This window comes from Brassica rapa, chromosome A04, assembly GCF_000309985.2.
Source record: "Brassica rapa cultivar Chiifu-401-42 chromosome A04, CAAS_Brap_v3.01, whole genome shotgun sequence".
NCBI classification, from domain to species: domain Eukaryota; kingdom Viridiplantae; phylum Streptophyta; class Magnoliopsida; order Brassicales; family Brassicaceae; genus Brassica; species Brassica rapa.
The window spans coordinates 2,214,609-2,230,589 of record NC_024798.2 but is presented as its reverse complement, the minus strand read 5'-3'; the positions used below and the strand labels follow the sequence as shown (position 1 = coordinate 2,230,589).

General features: G+C 30.6%; 3 protein-coding genes and 1 long non-coding RNA gene across 4 annotated transcripts; 1 reads left to right on the top strand and 3 right to left on the bottom strand.

Annotated features, from left to right (window-relative positions):
• Positions 1 to 1,725: 1,725 nt before the first annotated feature.
• Positions 1,726 to 5,129, bottom strand: LOC103863067 (protein STRICTOSIDINE SYNTHASE-LIKE 9). Its single transcript, XM_009140803.3, has 3 exons — positions 4,762 to 5,129; positions 2,802 to 3,056; positions 1,726 to 2,497 (listed from the first exon to the last, which is right to left on the bottom strand). The coding sequence occupies exons 1-3, from the start codon at positions 5,043 to 5,045 to the stop codon at positions 1,924 to 1,926; spliced, it is 1,113 nt and encodes a 370-aa protein (XP_009139051.2). The 5' UTR covers positions 5,046 to 5,129; the 3' UTR covers positions 1,726 to 1,923.
• A 2,190-nt stretch (positions 5,130 to 7,319) lies between these two features.
• LOC103863066 (protein STRICTOSIDINE SYNTHASE-LIKE 8) lies at positions 7,320 to 9,253 on the bottom strand. The gene is made up of 3 exons (XM_009140802.3): positions 8,863 to 9,253; positions 8,346 to 8,600; positions 7,320 to 8,103 (listed from the first exon to the last, which is right to left on the bottom strand). The coding sequence occupies exons 1-3, from the start codon at positions 9,147 to 9,149 to the stop codon at positions 7,515 to 7,517; spliced, it is 1,131 nt and encodes a 376-aa protein (XP_009139050.2). The 5' UTR covers positions 9,150 to 9,253; the 3' UTR covers positions 7,320 to 7,514.
• Positions 9,254 to 9,711: 458 nt separating this feature from the next.
• On the bottom strand, positions 9,712 to 10,387 carry LOC103863335 (protein STRICTOSIDINE SYNTHASE-LIKE 10). The gene is made up of 3 exons (XM_009141088.1): positions 10,256 to 10,387; positions 10,096 to 10,157; positions 9,712 to 9,961 (listed from the first exon to the last, which is right to left on the bottom strand). Exons 1-3 carry the CDS (start codon positions 10,385 to 10,387, stop codon positions 9,712 to 9,714), a joined length of 444 nt encoding a protein of 147 aa, XP_009139336.1.
• A 2,255-nt stretch (positions 10,388 to 12,642) lies between these two features.
• Positions 12,643 to 15,345, top strand: LOC117133742. Its single transcript, XR_004457744.1, has 2 exons — positions 12,643 to 13,868; positions 14,138 to 15,345. It is a non-coding gene; the product is annotated as an uncharacterized LOC117133742 (long non-coding RNA).
• Positions 15,346 to 15,981: the final 636 nt, after the last annotated feature.

The following is a 15,981-nucleotide window of genomic DNA, read 5'->3' as shown; positions in this document are numbered from 1 at the left end:
CAAATAAATCTCTATTGTTAAATAAAATTTAAGAAACTATATAATAAGTGTTTCCGAAGTGTTATACGACTTACTGATACTATAAAGAGAAATATTTGGATCTCCGGACGTTAGTGGGCACACGCCAGAGTTATGTACTAGGGGTGGGCATTCGGATACATGTTCGGGGTCGGGACGAATATTTCGGATTTTCGGGTATTTCGGTATAGGAATAGAAAACATATTCGGGTATTTCGGTATAGGGATAGAGAATCCGTTCGGGTATTTCTGTACTTCGGGTCGGTTTCAGTTATTTTGAATCAGGTTAGGATATATAGATTTTAAAAGAAAAAAAATTAGTTTTTTCCATTTTTTAAGTTTCTTGTATTTAAAAATGTAAATTTCATTTAACTGATTTTTTTATTTTTATAGATTGAATGATTAATAAGTTTGGAGATAATATTTCAAAAACAAAATAGATATTAATTTGGGTATTGTTTTTAAACTTTGAATGTAACTTTTGTTAATACATGAAACAAAAAAATTGACATTCATTTTAATTGAATATCAAATAATTTTCTCCATAATTATATATACTTATGATCTTAAAGAATGTGTAACATCAATATATATATTTTTTTTAAATAAGAGATGTAAACTAGAAATATAAGGGTAAGTATATATATGTTCGGTTATCTTCAGATATCCATTCGGATTCGGATATCTCATGTTCGGGTTCGGATATTCAATCTCTCCTAACTTAACCCGTTCGGGTATTTTGCTACTTCGGTTCGGGTTTTTCGGGTCGGGTTCGGATGTGACTTCGGGTATCGGGTAAAGTGCCCACCCTTACTACGTACCACACGAGAGCTATGTCCAGTCACAATTAATAATAATATTGCTGAAAACACGGGCATATTATTCCCCAAGTATTTGAAATTGGCAATTTTAATACTCAAGTATTGCTCGCGCAGAATTATTCCCCAACTAACAGTTGACTGCACAAAATAGTCAACTATTAACTGAGAGACGGTGGTTAAATATTTGAATCATAATTTTGCGCACTCAAAGATTAGTAGGAGAATAAATATGCGCATATAATACTTGAATATTTAATTTACCGATTGAAAATACTTGAGAAATTAAAAACTCACCTTTTATATTCTTTATAAGATTGAAAATCACGAACATTAATTTTCTTTAAGAAAAACATAATTAAAAATATTTTCAATATAAATTAAAATCATTATACTAGATATTAACTTTTCTGAAAGCGATTGTTGAGTTTTTACAATGACATATAAAACAATACAAAACAACTATAGTTACATTGTATCGTTGATGTACTTCATGTTTATAAAATCATTTTAGATGATTTATAAAATAATTCCTAGTTAAAACCTGAAAAAAATATTTTTAGTTTTTAAGATAACTACATTTGCACTGTATTTCTAATTTACAATATATAATTGTCTATAGTAGTTTATACAAGTGTCTAAAAAAGATTGTTCCTTTTATTTTTTCAAGTATTTTCAATCGAAAAATTAAATACATAAATATGATATGCGCATATTTATTCCTTAACTAATCACTGAATGTGCAAAACTATGATTATAATATTTAACTGTTAAAAAATTAACGAAACCGTTATTTTTCCGTTCATTAGTTAATGGTTGACTATTATGTTCTCAATTTCGCGCAGCCAACTATTAGTTGGGAAATAATTCTGCGCGAGCAATACTTGAATATTAAAACTGTCGATTTCAAATACTTGGGGAATAAAGTACTCATTTTCCCTCCAGAAGTATTTAGTTATTGAAACTGTACATGATACAGTGGATGCATCCACTCTACAAGCATGTCTATATTTTTAAATACAAGCAACAAACAAGAGACACTTAACTTACAAAACATGACTACGTACATACAACAAATGGGAATCACTCACTTGCGATCAAGAACCCATACGGCAGGCGTGAAAACGGACCCAAACCATATCTTACCATCATCTCTCTCATAAGCCTCACTCACATACTGCATTGTCTTCCCTTCTTTGTCCTCAAGTATCTCCACTATCTCTCCCGTCTCCCCGGAGATCTTCACGGCCACCCCATGCGGCTTAAACCCGTTCACTAACCCAATCAATAACTCTAACTTCACAGTCTTTTCAACCAACTTCCCTAACCACTGATTATTCACGACCAGTCTTCCTAGTAAGTTTTTCTTACAGTGTATACCAATCCAAAAATCACCAGTGGGTGTCAAACGGATGTTGTCAGGATAACCAGGAACCTTGGCGAAGATGTCACGAGTCCCAGCTTTAGGACCTTTGATCCAATATCGATGGACAAGGCCAGTGGCAGACTCACATGAGATTAAGAAAGATCTATCTTTGTTTAGAGCCAAACCGTTGTTACAACGGAGATTGTCCATGACAACCTTGGCCTCTTTCGTCTTCTTATTGTATCTGATCACTCTTCCTGGCCGCTCACCGTTGACAATCACGTAAAATACATCCCTGACCAACAAAAATCACAGTTAGATTTAAAATTTAGATTGTTCAAACGCTAATTTTTCTGCGTTAGCATTTATACATTAAAATATATGTTAAAATGTAACCGGAAACACCCTACAACTTCTATCCATTTATTTGTTATTTATAACTTGAAAAAGAAAAATTTAAACTGCTAAAATTTGTGTTTCACTGGAGAAAAAAACACATTAAAATGTTAAGTAAAGCTTAAACATTAAAACATTAAAAACTTTTTGAAAATTGGTTGATCCTAAGGGCATATATAAGTTTGGTAAAGCCTAAAATATACCTGAAATGATACTTGTCACTACTGTCATTGAAGTAGAAGACATCTTCCTCTTCGTCAATATCCATCTGGTTCGCAAACATTACTTTTCGACCTTCAGCCTGGTCCACTACCAACTCAGCCAAGCCTCCTTCTGGCCCGACCTTCATGACCCCGAGGTAACCATCACATATGTACAAGTCTCCTGTTTTCTTCTCGAAACTAAGTCCTAGTGGCCTTCCACATGTAGGTACCACTTCATGCCGCGAACAGTTCCCTCTACGTACAACATGGATAATATATCATTGTTATTATTATAAAAAACTTCCATAGTGTAAACTGTAAACATATATATACTGTTTTCCGCACATGCGATTTCTTACGAATACTTATCGATTTATGTTTAATTCATTCAAAAATTAACATAATCTAAATTATTAAAACTGGAATACTTTTTAGTACTGTTTGGAAACATGTATAAAAATATAAATGAGAATTGTTTAAAAACATAAATAGCAGATTAAATACTTCCTATTATTTACACATTTAGCCTTTACATTTAAAATTAATTAAGTGCTTCTTTTTGTATTTATATTACAGATTCTAGATTCTGCCACAGCATTAAAAATTAATCTAAATTAATTAATTACATTGATTGTTGTTTTTTGTGGTGAAAATAAAAGCACAAACTGAAATATATAGTATATATTATATAAAACAATTTTTAAATGTAGTATTATCCTATTTAGTTTAGTCAAATATAAAAAATTCCAGAGTTCAATATTTTAAGAAACAAATTATCATAAAATAAATAATAATTCATAGAAAACTAATGCAAAAAATTAAAAAATTTAGTATGTTTTTTCATCTTAAAATAAATTAACAAGAAAACAACAGGTTAATATAAGAATAGTACAATTATATCAAATTGCATCAAGTTATAAAAATTTTTAATATAATATTATGTACAAATAATTTTTTTTATTATCAAACATATACATTATAAAATAATATATTCTATTCTATATATAAATTACAAAACATAAAAAATATACATAGAATTTTTTATATAACCAGCCAGTGGCGGATCTAGAAAGTTTTATAATAGGGGGCAAAATTTTCAAACTTACAAATGAGGCATACTTAACCCTAGGTTTGAGGTTTTATGGGAGGCAAATTTATTCAATTTCTTCAAAATTCATTATAATTTAGTAAAGAAAAACTTTTATAAAAAAAACTCATAGGGGGAAGATGCCCCACCCTTGTAGGCTCTACATCCGCCGCTGTAACCAGCGGTTTATGACTTTACGTTCGGGAACATGAGTCGAGTTCTAGTAAATTATTATTAATATTTTCAAAAGTTATCAAACATCAAATCATTTATATATAACAAATTTTGTTCAATAACATATATTTGTTTATTATTATGTCAATTGTTTTTTAAATCACTCACATATTATAAATATTTTAGAAATATCTTTATACAATATTTTTTCTTGATTAATATTTAATTATAAATTATTTGCATTTTAATTTTTAAATTTGATAGTAAAAATAGTATTTATAGACAAACAGCATAATGTATACGAATTATCTTTTTAAAAATATATAATTTTAGTTTTGAAAATTTTATTAAATTAATTTATAATCAGTTATCTAATATACCATAGAAATATAACATTATTAATATAAAAATTTACTAAAGATATCATTGATTTAAACCACTCTAAATTTTAATATAATATTTCAGAATCGAAAAATCATGTCGCAAATAATAGTATTAATATATAAAAAAATTTCTTTCTAATTTTATTGGATAGAAGGAAAAATATGAAAAGGCTCCGGCACAATACAGTAAAATCCTCATAGTCCTCTAAAGAAAACAAAATAAATAATTAAACAAATTGTTTAGTTTTCCTCAAACTATTTAGTCACTATGCATGTGTTAATGTGCTCTAATAAACGTTGTAATACTAAGAAAAACCTGTGAGGAGATGTGTATGCGAACTCAACCCAACCGAGACCATCTCCACGCCACTTGAGAATACGGCCGTCCACAACAGCAGCATAAGGACCTCCTCCTTGCGGGTCCCACTCAATGCTCTCTGGTCCATCGACAGGAAGTGGTATGGTCTTAGCCATCGACAATACATTTTTGGTGCCGTTCAAATTGTCTGGCGCGATTAGGATCTGATACGAAATTACGGAAAAGACGGCAAAAACAGCCGGGACAACGGCCCAAGTCGGAAGTTTCTCACTAATCGGCATTTTCTCCACCAGAGACGAATATGATGGTTGAAGAGACGTGTGTAACACTAGCTGTTATTAGCTTACATGATCAACGTGACAATATTTATATAAATCAGACGAAAATGGACAAAGGAGTGTAGATATTTCTTTGTTGTGTGGATGCAGAAACGATGTACACGTATTGCCATTTCTGTCGAAGTGTCAGCTATAAAATATGAATACGCCGTGAATGAAATCCATACGTGGAATCATCCAATGTAACGTTTTTACTTTTAGGAAAAAGTTCCCTTTTGTACTAATTAAGGTTGTTGATTTTGAAACGTGAGGTAAGAAAGGAAAGTGTCCAAATCATAGGCACAGCCACGAGTATATTTCTCTTGTTACGTCAAACACAAGTCTTATCCTATGGCAAGAGAAATGCGTTTTGTGTATCTTTCTTGAATATGATCTTATCTGGTTATCTATTATCTTGAATGAACAAATTGAATTTAAATATATGCAACACTGTGAATAGTTATTTAAATGGTATTCTTTTATAATATACAAATCAACCTGTTATTATCTCGACACATATTATACAGTTCTACGAAAAATATACCCAAAAATCTTCGACAAACTATATACATATGTGTTTATAATTTTTTTTCTGGAATTTAAACCCTATATATATAGAGCACTAACACCGTGATTAAACTCTAAGCAGTACGGACATCAACACTAAAAGTATTTCTAGAATAGTTTCTCGCTATTACTATATAAACATTTTAGGCAATTTTATTATCTGATTTAACTTTGATGTCAAAAAATGAACTCGTCAAAGAATGGTAAAGGGCATTGTGATCTCTCTAAGATAAGTAAGAGTTTCTCAGAAGAAAAATGATTTTTCATTTTTACCCTCTTTCTCATATTTTTTCTTTCTTTAAAATAACTTTTTTGTTAAGAAATTCACTTTCTTTATATGGATGCTCTGATATCTATCTATTTAAAATATAGTAGTCGGTCAAATATTTTAAATTTATCATTTTATCAAAAAAAAAAAAACAGAAATAAACTTAAGGAAAATTCAGAAAGATATGATTATTCAAAATAGAAAAAAAAACTTATATAATATACTTATACAAATCCTCTCGCGCATATCAAATTCCATATGCAATATGATACACACCCAAGAGCAGACAAAGTATGATATCTTTTTGACAACCTACACGTATGGTTAGTCGGAATACTGTAATTTCGTAGCTACTATAGTATTTTGAGAAGTAATCATGCAAAATAATTAAAGCTTGGAAAGGGAAAGGCCTGGTGCTCCATCTTGTTCCACATGATCACATCACCGGACCCTCGGACATCTTTTACCGACACGAATCACATTAAAGTAAGAATAAATCTTTCTCCACTACAAGTTTACAATTAGACGAATGGCCATTTCCATTGTTAATTACAATTTGTTTAATTTTTGATATATATTAATCCTTCTATATTAGAAAGATATTTTTTTCAGAACAGGTCTTATTTTATACATTTTTATTAGTTAATAATGATAAGTTACGAACTTCAAAAATATTAACTATACTTATTAAATATATTAATTTGCAATTATTTAAAATTAATACTTACATAAATAGTATATGTGTTATTAAAATTTATTCTATTTTAAATATGTGGAAAATAAATTAAGCATACATCTTTTAAAAATAGATAAGAGCTGAATAAGTCCACATCTTATGAAAAAGATTAATAACTAATTATTTTGAATGTATTGTTTTCTGCCACTGATTAAATAATGTTTAAAAAAAAATTCAAGATAGGCTTTAACATTTAAAAGAATTTTTTTGTTAACTTTTGGTACATTAAATTTAAAAAGTGGCAAGAGTATAAGTTACATTTTGAACTTGAGTACTAATTCACATTTAGCAGGATAATCAAACCAAACTTCAGATCAGAAGCCAGTTCAAGTAGAGTAGACGTAGTGCTTAGGATGTTAGCAAAAAGAAAAAATCAACCTAGAACCCTAACTAGATGTACTCATGTACATCATAAATGGTTGAGAAAAAAAAGATGTACATCATAAATGATCGTAAATCGTTATATGAAATTTTTTAAAAACAAATTAATAATTAGAATATTATTTAACGAATATATAAATTAAATCATGTAAAGTCAAATCAAATAAACCAACTCGGGCCTCGTGAGAACTAGCGATTCTTATCAAGACGAGCAACTCTTGGGCATCATGTTCCCCTTGTCGTCGAGTACTTTGTCAAAATTTCTAGAAGACATAGTCACGCCGAACACAACACAATTTTCGTTTTATGTCAAAAATTATAAAATCTCACAAAACTACATTAAACTACTCAACTAAACCAACAAATCAAAGTCCACTCACACAACAACAAGAAGGTACAAAGGAAGATGCATGTCTTCTAACAAGTTAGAAAAAAGAAGATCATACCACCAAATTATTACTTTTTGTTTGCATTTGCTAACTCATTTGAGACCGTAAACAGAATTATCAAGCACCCAAACGGCCGGCCAATACACAGACCCAAACCATAAGTTGCCATCTTCTCTCTCGTAAGCTTCACTAACATACTTCATCGTCTTCCCTTCACTGTCCTCAAGTGTCTCAAGAATCTCTCCTGTCTCTCCAGAGAGTTTCACAACAATTCCATGAGGTTTTCCTCCATTAATGAGATGAACCACAGTCTCCACCTTCAGCGTCTTGATGAAAAACTTTCCGACCAAAGAGTGACTCAGAAACACACGAGTGAACAAACTGTCCTTGGAGTGCAACGCGACCCAAAAATCTCCCGTAGGCGTGCGTCTGATATTGTCCATAGGACCCGGGATCTTTGCAAAAACCTCGTTGGTCCCGGCTTTAGGACCCTTGACCCATATTCTGTGGATAGTATTTGTACCACTTTCGCAGGTGAGTACAAACGACCCGTCCTTGCTTAGAGCTAAACCATTAGGTAAATGAAGTTTGTCCATTACAACTGTGGCCTCTTTCTTCTTCATATCGTATCTAATTACTCTTCCCGTCTTCTCCCCGGACATATACACGTAGAACACTTGCCTGTCCAACAAAACAGCATAACAAAACACATACACAAGTTGGTTACATGTATATATGTTTTCTTTGACGATAACATTTTAGATTTATTAGCTATGTCACATTCTATTAATCTATTCTATAGCTTATTTATCATTCATTTTATTTATGTTTTCATTTTTCACGTTTTGCGAATGTTACCAACCCGATAAAAAAATATTAAGACCGTGAATCTCTTTAAATTAACGAAGGTGTATTTTAATTACTCGAAGTGGTATTTATCGCTGCTATCATTGAAGTAGAAGACGTCTTCCTCTTGGTCTATATCCATTTGGTTCGCAAACATGACTTTGCGACCTTCGGCTTCATCAACAACTAACTCGGCCAAGCCTCCCTCTGGTCCGACCTTCATGACCCCAAAGTAACCATCACAGAAGTACAAATCTCCTGTTTTCTTATGGAAGCTAAGTCCCAATGGTCTCCCACAACTTGGAACTACTTTATGCCTCGAACAGTTATCTCTTCACTCAACAAAAAAAGGGGAGGAGGTCAGATTCATTAGCAAGGTTAATGAAAATTAATGTTCTAATAAATCGGTCATAAATAAGTTAGTCTTAAAGCGAAACGATTTTTTCAAAATCGGTTTAGACAGCCTATAAGCGTCCACCTATACACTAATCCCCTATAAAACTTTAATTACTAAATGATTTTTTGAACATTGATCAAAATCTATTAAACGACTAAACATAGAACAATGAAAACATAGGAAGGTTGGCATTGAACCTGTGAGGAGAAGAGTGGGCGAACTCAACCCAGCCTAGCTCTTCACCGCGCCATTTGAGGATGCGACCGTCAGTGACGCCAACGTAAGGGCCTTCACCTTGTGAATCAAATTCTAAGCTCTCTGGTCCATCACCAGGGAGAGGAATGGTCTTAGCCGCTTGGAGGATGTCCTTCGAGCCCTTTAGGTGGTCCGGCGCGATGATTGATGGCCAGAAGAAATAGCAAACGATGGCTAAGACAACCGGAAAGGCAGCAACCTGCTTCAGAACTCTCTGGCTAATCGGCATCTCTATGTCTCTTAATTAGGAGAAGTTGTTATGTGAATGATGATACTGCACTTGATTACTCTGTTAAATAGATAAAACAGATATTATTTTTTCAAGTGTTTGGGACACAACACACGTTACACACGTTGCACATATACATATCAGTATTCTCTCTAACCAAAAAAGCTTATATGTATCAATCAGTGTTCTACCTTTTGTCTTTACGTGCCAAGTGTCTTTTGTACTGTTTCTTGTTCTGTACAAAACTTTCTTGATCTTTGACCCTACAATCTTTTCTAGGCCACTAGTCTCGATAATGCTAAACTACTCAGAACACGGGACCAGTGACTCATTTTTGTTACTGTCCAAATAGGAAACACTACCGACACTAACTTTTAATAAAAACAGAGTTAACCTGCACAGCACAACAATGTCACATAGGCATCGTAAGACAACGTGTTTCACATGTATTAAAATTGTAACGACGGAAATACAATTAAGTTTGGACAATGTAGAAAGTTCAAATCATAAACACCAAAAAAAGGCATAAGAACAGAACCAATCCAAAGCTTTACCATCTTTCTCAACTCAATCTCTTTCCTTCTTTATCCTCAAAGACCTCTAAAACTTCTCCTGATTCACTCAGCTTCAAAGCTGTTGCATGAGGTCTTCCTCCACTGATTGGAAGTCTCAGCACCGAATCTCTGAACCAAGTCTTGAGTGAGTGAGAGTTTCGCGAAAAGGCATTTCTTAAGCGACCCAGAATTCTCCATTTGAGTTTCTTCTGATGTTGTCTGGGAAACCCGGAAGCGGAGCAAACACTGCTTGGGCTCCTGCGTTTGGACCAGGGAGCCAAAGCCTAAGGATCTTGCAAGTGGTTGTTTCCGCTACCGGTCTTTACTTAGTGCCACGCCGTTGGCAAATGCAATGCCTTGAAGTAAAACCGTCACTTCTTTACTTGATTAACCTTCCTGTCTTGTCCACGTCCAAAACAGCAGCCAAGAATTGCCTTGTTTCTAGTGCTTGTACCTGTGAAGTATATCACGTTTTCATGCTCATCAATGTCCCATTAGTGAAAAGAAACGGTTTCTCCTCAGCTTCTGTAACCAAGGGTTTGGCTAAACCACCCGCAGGTCCACAACAAGAAGGCCAAAATAGGCATCCGCTATGTAAAGATCACTGGTTTTTTTATCGAAACGCAAACCTAATGGCCTTCCACACACATGCTCCAACTCTGGCGCAGAAGGACGAACGCACATCTGCCTAAACCATATTCACCAAAATGGTAAAACATTTGTAAAACAAAAGAATGAAATATAGAAATCCCTTATATATTAATTGAGGAACATTTGAAAAAATGTAACCTCAATTTTGTATTAATTAAAAGAGGCCCCAATGCATAGGTGGCACTCAATTAGGTAGTCAATTACATTTAATTGAAAAATAAGTATGTCCACATTCGATTTTTATATGTTGTTAGATATATAAGTTGGTCAAACTATATGATATAATGATATGATATGATATTTTCTTTCCTTAAATAAAACCTACGGAATTACCATAAATGACTAATATATATATGACAATTAATGAGTTTAATAATAAAGATTTGATAACAATGTATATCTCCTCCATCATTTTTTGTTTAATTTTATATTATTAAAATAAATTAAACAATCAAATTAGCTATAAAAATAAAATTTAGATTTTTTCGTATATGTTATATTTTGAATTTTTAAAAACGACAATAAATGACTAAAACTATTAAAATTATTATGTTAAAAATTAATGATCAATGGTTTAACATTTTTATTATAAGAAGATACACATGATTTTAAAACCATATGAGTAAAAAATATCATTTAATAATAAAATAAATATATATATATATATATATATTAAACACTATATACCATAAGATTACATAAATATTTTAATATTAAAACTTTCAATGAATTTTCAAAAACATTTATAAATTATAAAGTTATTAAAGATTTCAGATTGAAAATTTTGTTATCGATGATTTAAATATATTTTTTATAAAACGATATGAACGATCATAGAACCGTATGATTATAAATTCATATTTAATAAATAACTATACAAAATATACTATTCCTAGAAAAATAGGTTGGTCTATCTTAACTTATATTACACTTTTTATTAAACTAACTATCGAATTGATAAATAACGTACCAAAAAATGTTTTGCACTTTCCTTAAATAAAAGCTACGAAATTACCTAATATGATTAACGTATATGTAAAAATTAATTATAATGAATAATAAATATTTGATAACAATTTTTGTATCTTAGTTCTTTTTTTAATTTTATATTATTAAAATATATTTAAAAATCACATTATATATATAATAAAAACATTTATAATTTTTCTTATATGTTATATTTTAAATTTTTCAAAACGTCTATAAATTATTAAAAATTTGAAGATCCCCACTCTGAAAATTTTGTGATCAATAGATTATTTTTTTTGTCATAATAAGTTACAAATGATCATAAAATTGTATTAATATGAACTTTTATTTAATATTATAAGAAGATACACATTATTTTAAAACCATATGAGTAAAAAATATCATTTAATAATAAAACATATATATTTATATATATATATAGATTATACTATACACCATAAGATTACATAAATATTTTAATATTAAAACTTTCAATGAATTTTCAAAAACATTTATAAATTATAAACTTATTAAAGATTTCACATTGAAAATTTTGTTATCGATGATTTAAATATTCAGTTATAAAATGATATGAATGATCATAGAACTGTATGATTATAAATTCTCATTTAATAAACGACTATATAAAATATACTATTCTTAGAAAAATAGGTTGGTCCATCTTGACTTACATTATATTTTTTATTAAACTAACTATCGAATTGATAAATAATCTACCAAAATTTTTTTTGCACTGTCCTTAATTAGAAGCTACGAAATTACCTAATATGATTAACGTATATATGAATATTAATTATTACGAATAATAAATATTTGATAACAATTTTGGTATCTTAGTTCTTTTTTTTCAATTTTATATTATTGAAAGATATTAAAAATCACATTAAATATATAATAAAAACATTTATATTTTTTCTTATATGTTATATTTGAATTTTTCAAAACGTCTATATATTATTATAAATTTGAATATTCCCACTCTGATTTTGTGATCAATAGATTATTTTTTTGTTATAATAAGTTACAAATGATCATAAAATATAACGCATATGAATTTTTATTTAATAAATATTCAAACTAAATAATATATATATATATATATAAACACTAATGATTTAAAGCAATAAGATTGGTTGATCAATTTAGTCGTCCAGTTGAAATCTTTCAAAAGTATGTGAAAGACTAAAGTCAAAGTAAATATGGATTTAGAATAGTAGTTATATTTTACTAACCAAATACCGAAAAAACCCGAACCGAACCGAAACCAACCCGATATTCGGATTGAACACCCGTAATCCAAATGAAGCCAAACTATTGTTTCATTCTCCAAAATATAATAAAAATAATAACTTAATCCCGCGCAAGGCGCGGGTCTTATCCTAGTTTTATATAATAGGGAAAATAAACTAAACCCAAATCAGAATTGGTATCCGACCGAAGATGTAAAAAATACCCGAATCTATCTATCTATCTATACTAATAAAAGAGACTTTTTGAGGCTCCATGGAGCATTCATATCATCGAAAAATATTTTTTCCGAAAGATCACATGTGGCGTTATTACTAATTTATAAAAAATAAAAGGGGAATTGTCACTAATACCACTTTCCTAATACCACTTTTCAACTTTACACTTTTCAAATTTACCATTAAAATTTTAATGACTAAAGTACCATTATACCCCTCATTTCATTAATTTAACCTAGATCTATTCTTCTCCAAATGTCTGTCACGAGATGAAAATGAGATCAAATTGAGACGAGCTCCAACGAGATCTCCGGCAAACTCGGCGATCTCCGGCAAACTCGGCGAGCTCCGGCAAATTCGGCGATCTCCGGCGAACTTGGCGATCTCCGGCGAACTCGACGATCTCCGACGAACTCGACCGGATTGGGAGAGCGTGGCGGCGAGTGGACATCCCGCCGTTCCTCCGCCGGCATTATGTAGTCGTAGTAATCCTCCGATGCTAAATCGGTCACGTTCGTCACGAATCGCATGCCGAGAAGTTCTCCGGCAAAGCTGACAGACTCGACAAGCTCAGACGAACGAGACGATCTCTCTCCCAACGCCTAAGAAACACTAACAAAGGTAAGATGATAGTATATGGTGATTTTTGCCTCTTTCTGTAATTTTAGCTTGATTTATCAAAATCGATATGTTTCTAAGAAAGAAGACGAAGTTTTTCAAGTGAAGTTTTCAGATCTCAAATTTATAAGATCTTATAAATTGGGTCTTTTCAAATCTTACTGTTGATCTGTTAGCAATCAAAAGACACAAAGCTTAACGTAAGAGTACAATTATTGATTTGGTTGATTTATTGTCATAGTTTTCAGATTTATATAATTATTTAATTCATGAGAAGGTACTAACCTAAGAGTATAATTATTCTATGATTACTTCTTCTCTTGGTTGATTTGGTGATGTTGCAGAGAATTACAAATGTGTGTTGTCAGCTTTTGGATTTAAAGGATGTTGTGGAGAATATGTGTGGTGATATGCATATCTAAGTATCTCACTTCTTTAAGGTAATACAATGCTACTATTTGTAGTTTGACTAGCAATGTTTTAGTATGTGCAGTATATGAGGTGGAACGTTGGTGTTTTGGTAGTGTAACGTTCTATTTATACTTTGTGAGTTTATTTTTTATGTCTTGTTTTGTGTATAATATTATCTACAGAAGCAGTGGAGATGAATGAAGAGTTTGTTGAGTTACGAAAGCATACTATTTTTGAATCTTATTTTTGGAAGTGAATGCTGATGCGTAGAAATAATATGTGACTGGCTTTTGTTCAGATTTTGAAAATTTACGAGGTTGGTGAGCTGTTTGAAGAGGCAAGAGAGACTCTGAAGAAGAATGTGGTTTGTGCTATCAAAGAATTACGTATTTATAACGCTTTATAAAAATTGCAGAGTTGGCTTCTTAGTACATTCTTCTCTCTCATCTTATTTAGACATCTCTTATACTAAAACAATTGTATCTCTCTTTTAGTAGTTGCATAGTTGAAGATATTAGTTGGACATGTAAGTGAGTTTGGTTTCAATTGTTTCTTTTATAGAAGAGTGAGATATGGAGAAGCCTTGATGTTCTCAGACTATGTTAAAGCAATATACCCCTTGTTGAAGGACGTGGCTCTTTCACCAGATATGTCTTTTTGTGTTGATTGTCTTTTGGAGGGATTTTAGAAAAATTACCTTATAAGCCATTGTAAATAAATTTATAAACGCTTATAAATCGCTTTGAGTTTCTTACACTCATTCTGCCTAGCATTCCTCACAAGACTTCTCAAGTTCAAACATTTATGTGTTTTGTATAGACATATACAATCAACTCTTGTTTAAAAACTTCTTAATAAAAACTTATAAATCGTCGAGTTGTACTTTTAACAATAGACTTATAAATAGCTTATATGTTCTTGTAAATAGTTTAATACACCCTTTTAAATAGTTTTATAAACCTGTATAAATAGTTATATACTTTTGTAAAGAGATGACGATACGTGGCAGATTGTGAGGCACATGAGGACAGCAAGCAAGACTCCACCGCTTCAGAAATTTTACATACTTTTATAAATTATTTTATAATCCTTTATTATGGTGTATAAACTTTATAATTATTTTTATAAACCCTTATAAAATATTTACATACTCTTGTAAACCCTTATATATTATTATACACACCATTATAAATTGTTTTATAAGGCTTTCATAAAGTTTTTATAAACCCTTATTAATAGTATACATACCTCTTATAAATTATTTATAAACTTTCATAACTTTCTTATAAACATTTATAAATGATTTATAGATCTTATAACTTGTTTTATATGTTTTTATTAATGGTTTATATACTCTTACAAATAATTTTACATACCCTTATAAGGCTTTGTAAAGAGATGATGATACGTGACAGATTCTAAGGCACATGTGGACAGCAAGCACGGTTCCACCGCTTTAGAAATTTTACATATCCTTATAAATTGTTTTATTATAATCCTTTATAATGGTGTATAAACTTTATAAATTATTTTTATAAACCCGTATACATTATTATACAAACCATTATAAATTATTTTATAAGGCTTTCTAAATGGTTATAGACTCTTTTAGTTGATTTATAAACCTATACAACTCTTATAATACCCCTTATAAATTGAATATAATCTTTCATAAAGTTTTTATAAACTCTTATTAATAGTATACATACCCCTTATAAATTATTTATAAACTTTCATAACTTTCTTATAAACATTTATAAATGGTTTATAGATTTTATAACTTGTTTTATATGCATTTATTAATAGTTTATAAACTCTTACAAATAATTTTACATATCTTTATAAGGATTTGTAAGGAGATGATGATACGTGGCAGATTCTGAGGTACATGTGGACAGCAATCAAGACTCCACCGCTTCAGAAATTTTAAATTCCCTTATAAATCATTTTATAATGGTGTATAAACTTAATAAATTATTTTTATAAACCCGTATACATTATTTACATACCCTTATAAATTATTATACAAACCATTATAAATTGTTTTATAAGGCTTTCTAAATGGTTTTAGACTCTTTTAGTTGATTTATAAACCTATACAACTCTTATAATACCTCTTATAAATTGAATATAATCTTTCAT

Excerpts from the sequence above, each read along its gene's own strand:
- LOC103863067 (XM_009140803.3), bottom strand. The coding sequence starts at position 5,045 with ATGCCGATTAGTGAGAAACTTCCGACTTGGGCCGTTGTCCCGGCTGTT. Across the intron at positions 3,057-4,761 it reads GCATACACATCTCCTCACAG|AGGGAACTGTTCGCGGCATG; the intron begins GTTTTTCTTAGT and ends TGTTGTACGTAG. Across the intron at positions 2,498-2,801 it reads AGTGACAAGTATCATTTCAG|GGATGTATTTTACGTGATTG; the intron begins GTATATTTTAGG and ends TTTGTTGGTCAG.
- LOC103863066 (XM_009140802.3), bottom strand. The coding sequence starts at position 9,149 with ATGCCGATTAGCCAGAGAGTTCTGAAGCAGGTTGCTGCCTTTCCGGTT. Across the intron at positions 8,601-8,862 it reads GCCCACTCTTCTCCTCACAG|AGATAACTGTTCGAGGCATA; the intron begins GTTCAATGCCAA and ends TGTTGAGTGAAG. Across the intron at positions 8,104-8,345 it reads AGCGATAAATACCACTTCGA|GCAAGTGTTCTACGTGTATA; the intron begins GTAATTAAAATA and ends TTTGTTGGACAG.
- LOC103863335 (XM_009141088.1), bottom strand. The coding sequence starts at position 10,387 with ATGTGCGTTCGTCCTTCTGCGCCAGAGTTGGAGCATGTGTGTGGAAGG. Across the intron at positions 10,158-10,255 it reads TTCTTGTTGTGGACCTGCGG|GTACAAGCACTAGAAACAAG; the intron begins GTGGTTTAGCCA and ends TATACTTCACAG. Across the intron at positions 9,962-10,095 it reads GACGTGGACAAGACAGGAAG|GAGCCCAAGCAGTGTTTGCT; the intron begins GTTAATCAAGTA and ends GTCCAAACGCAG.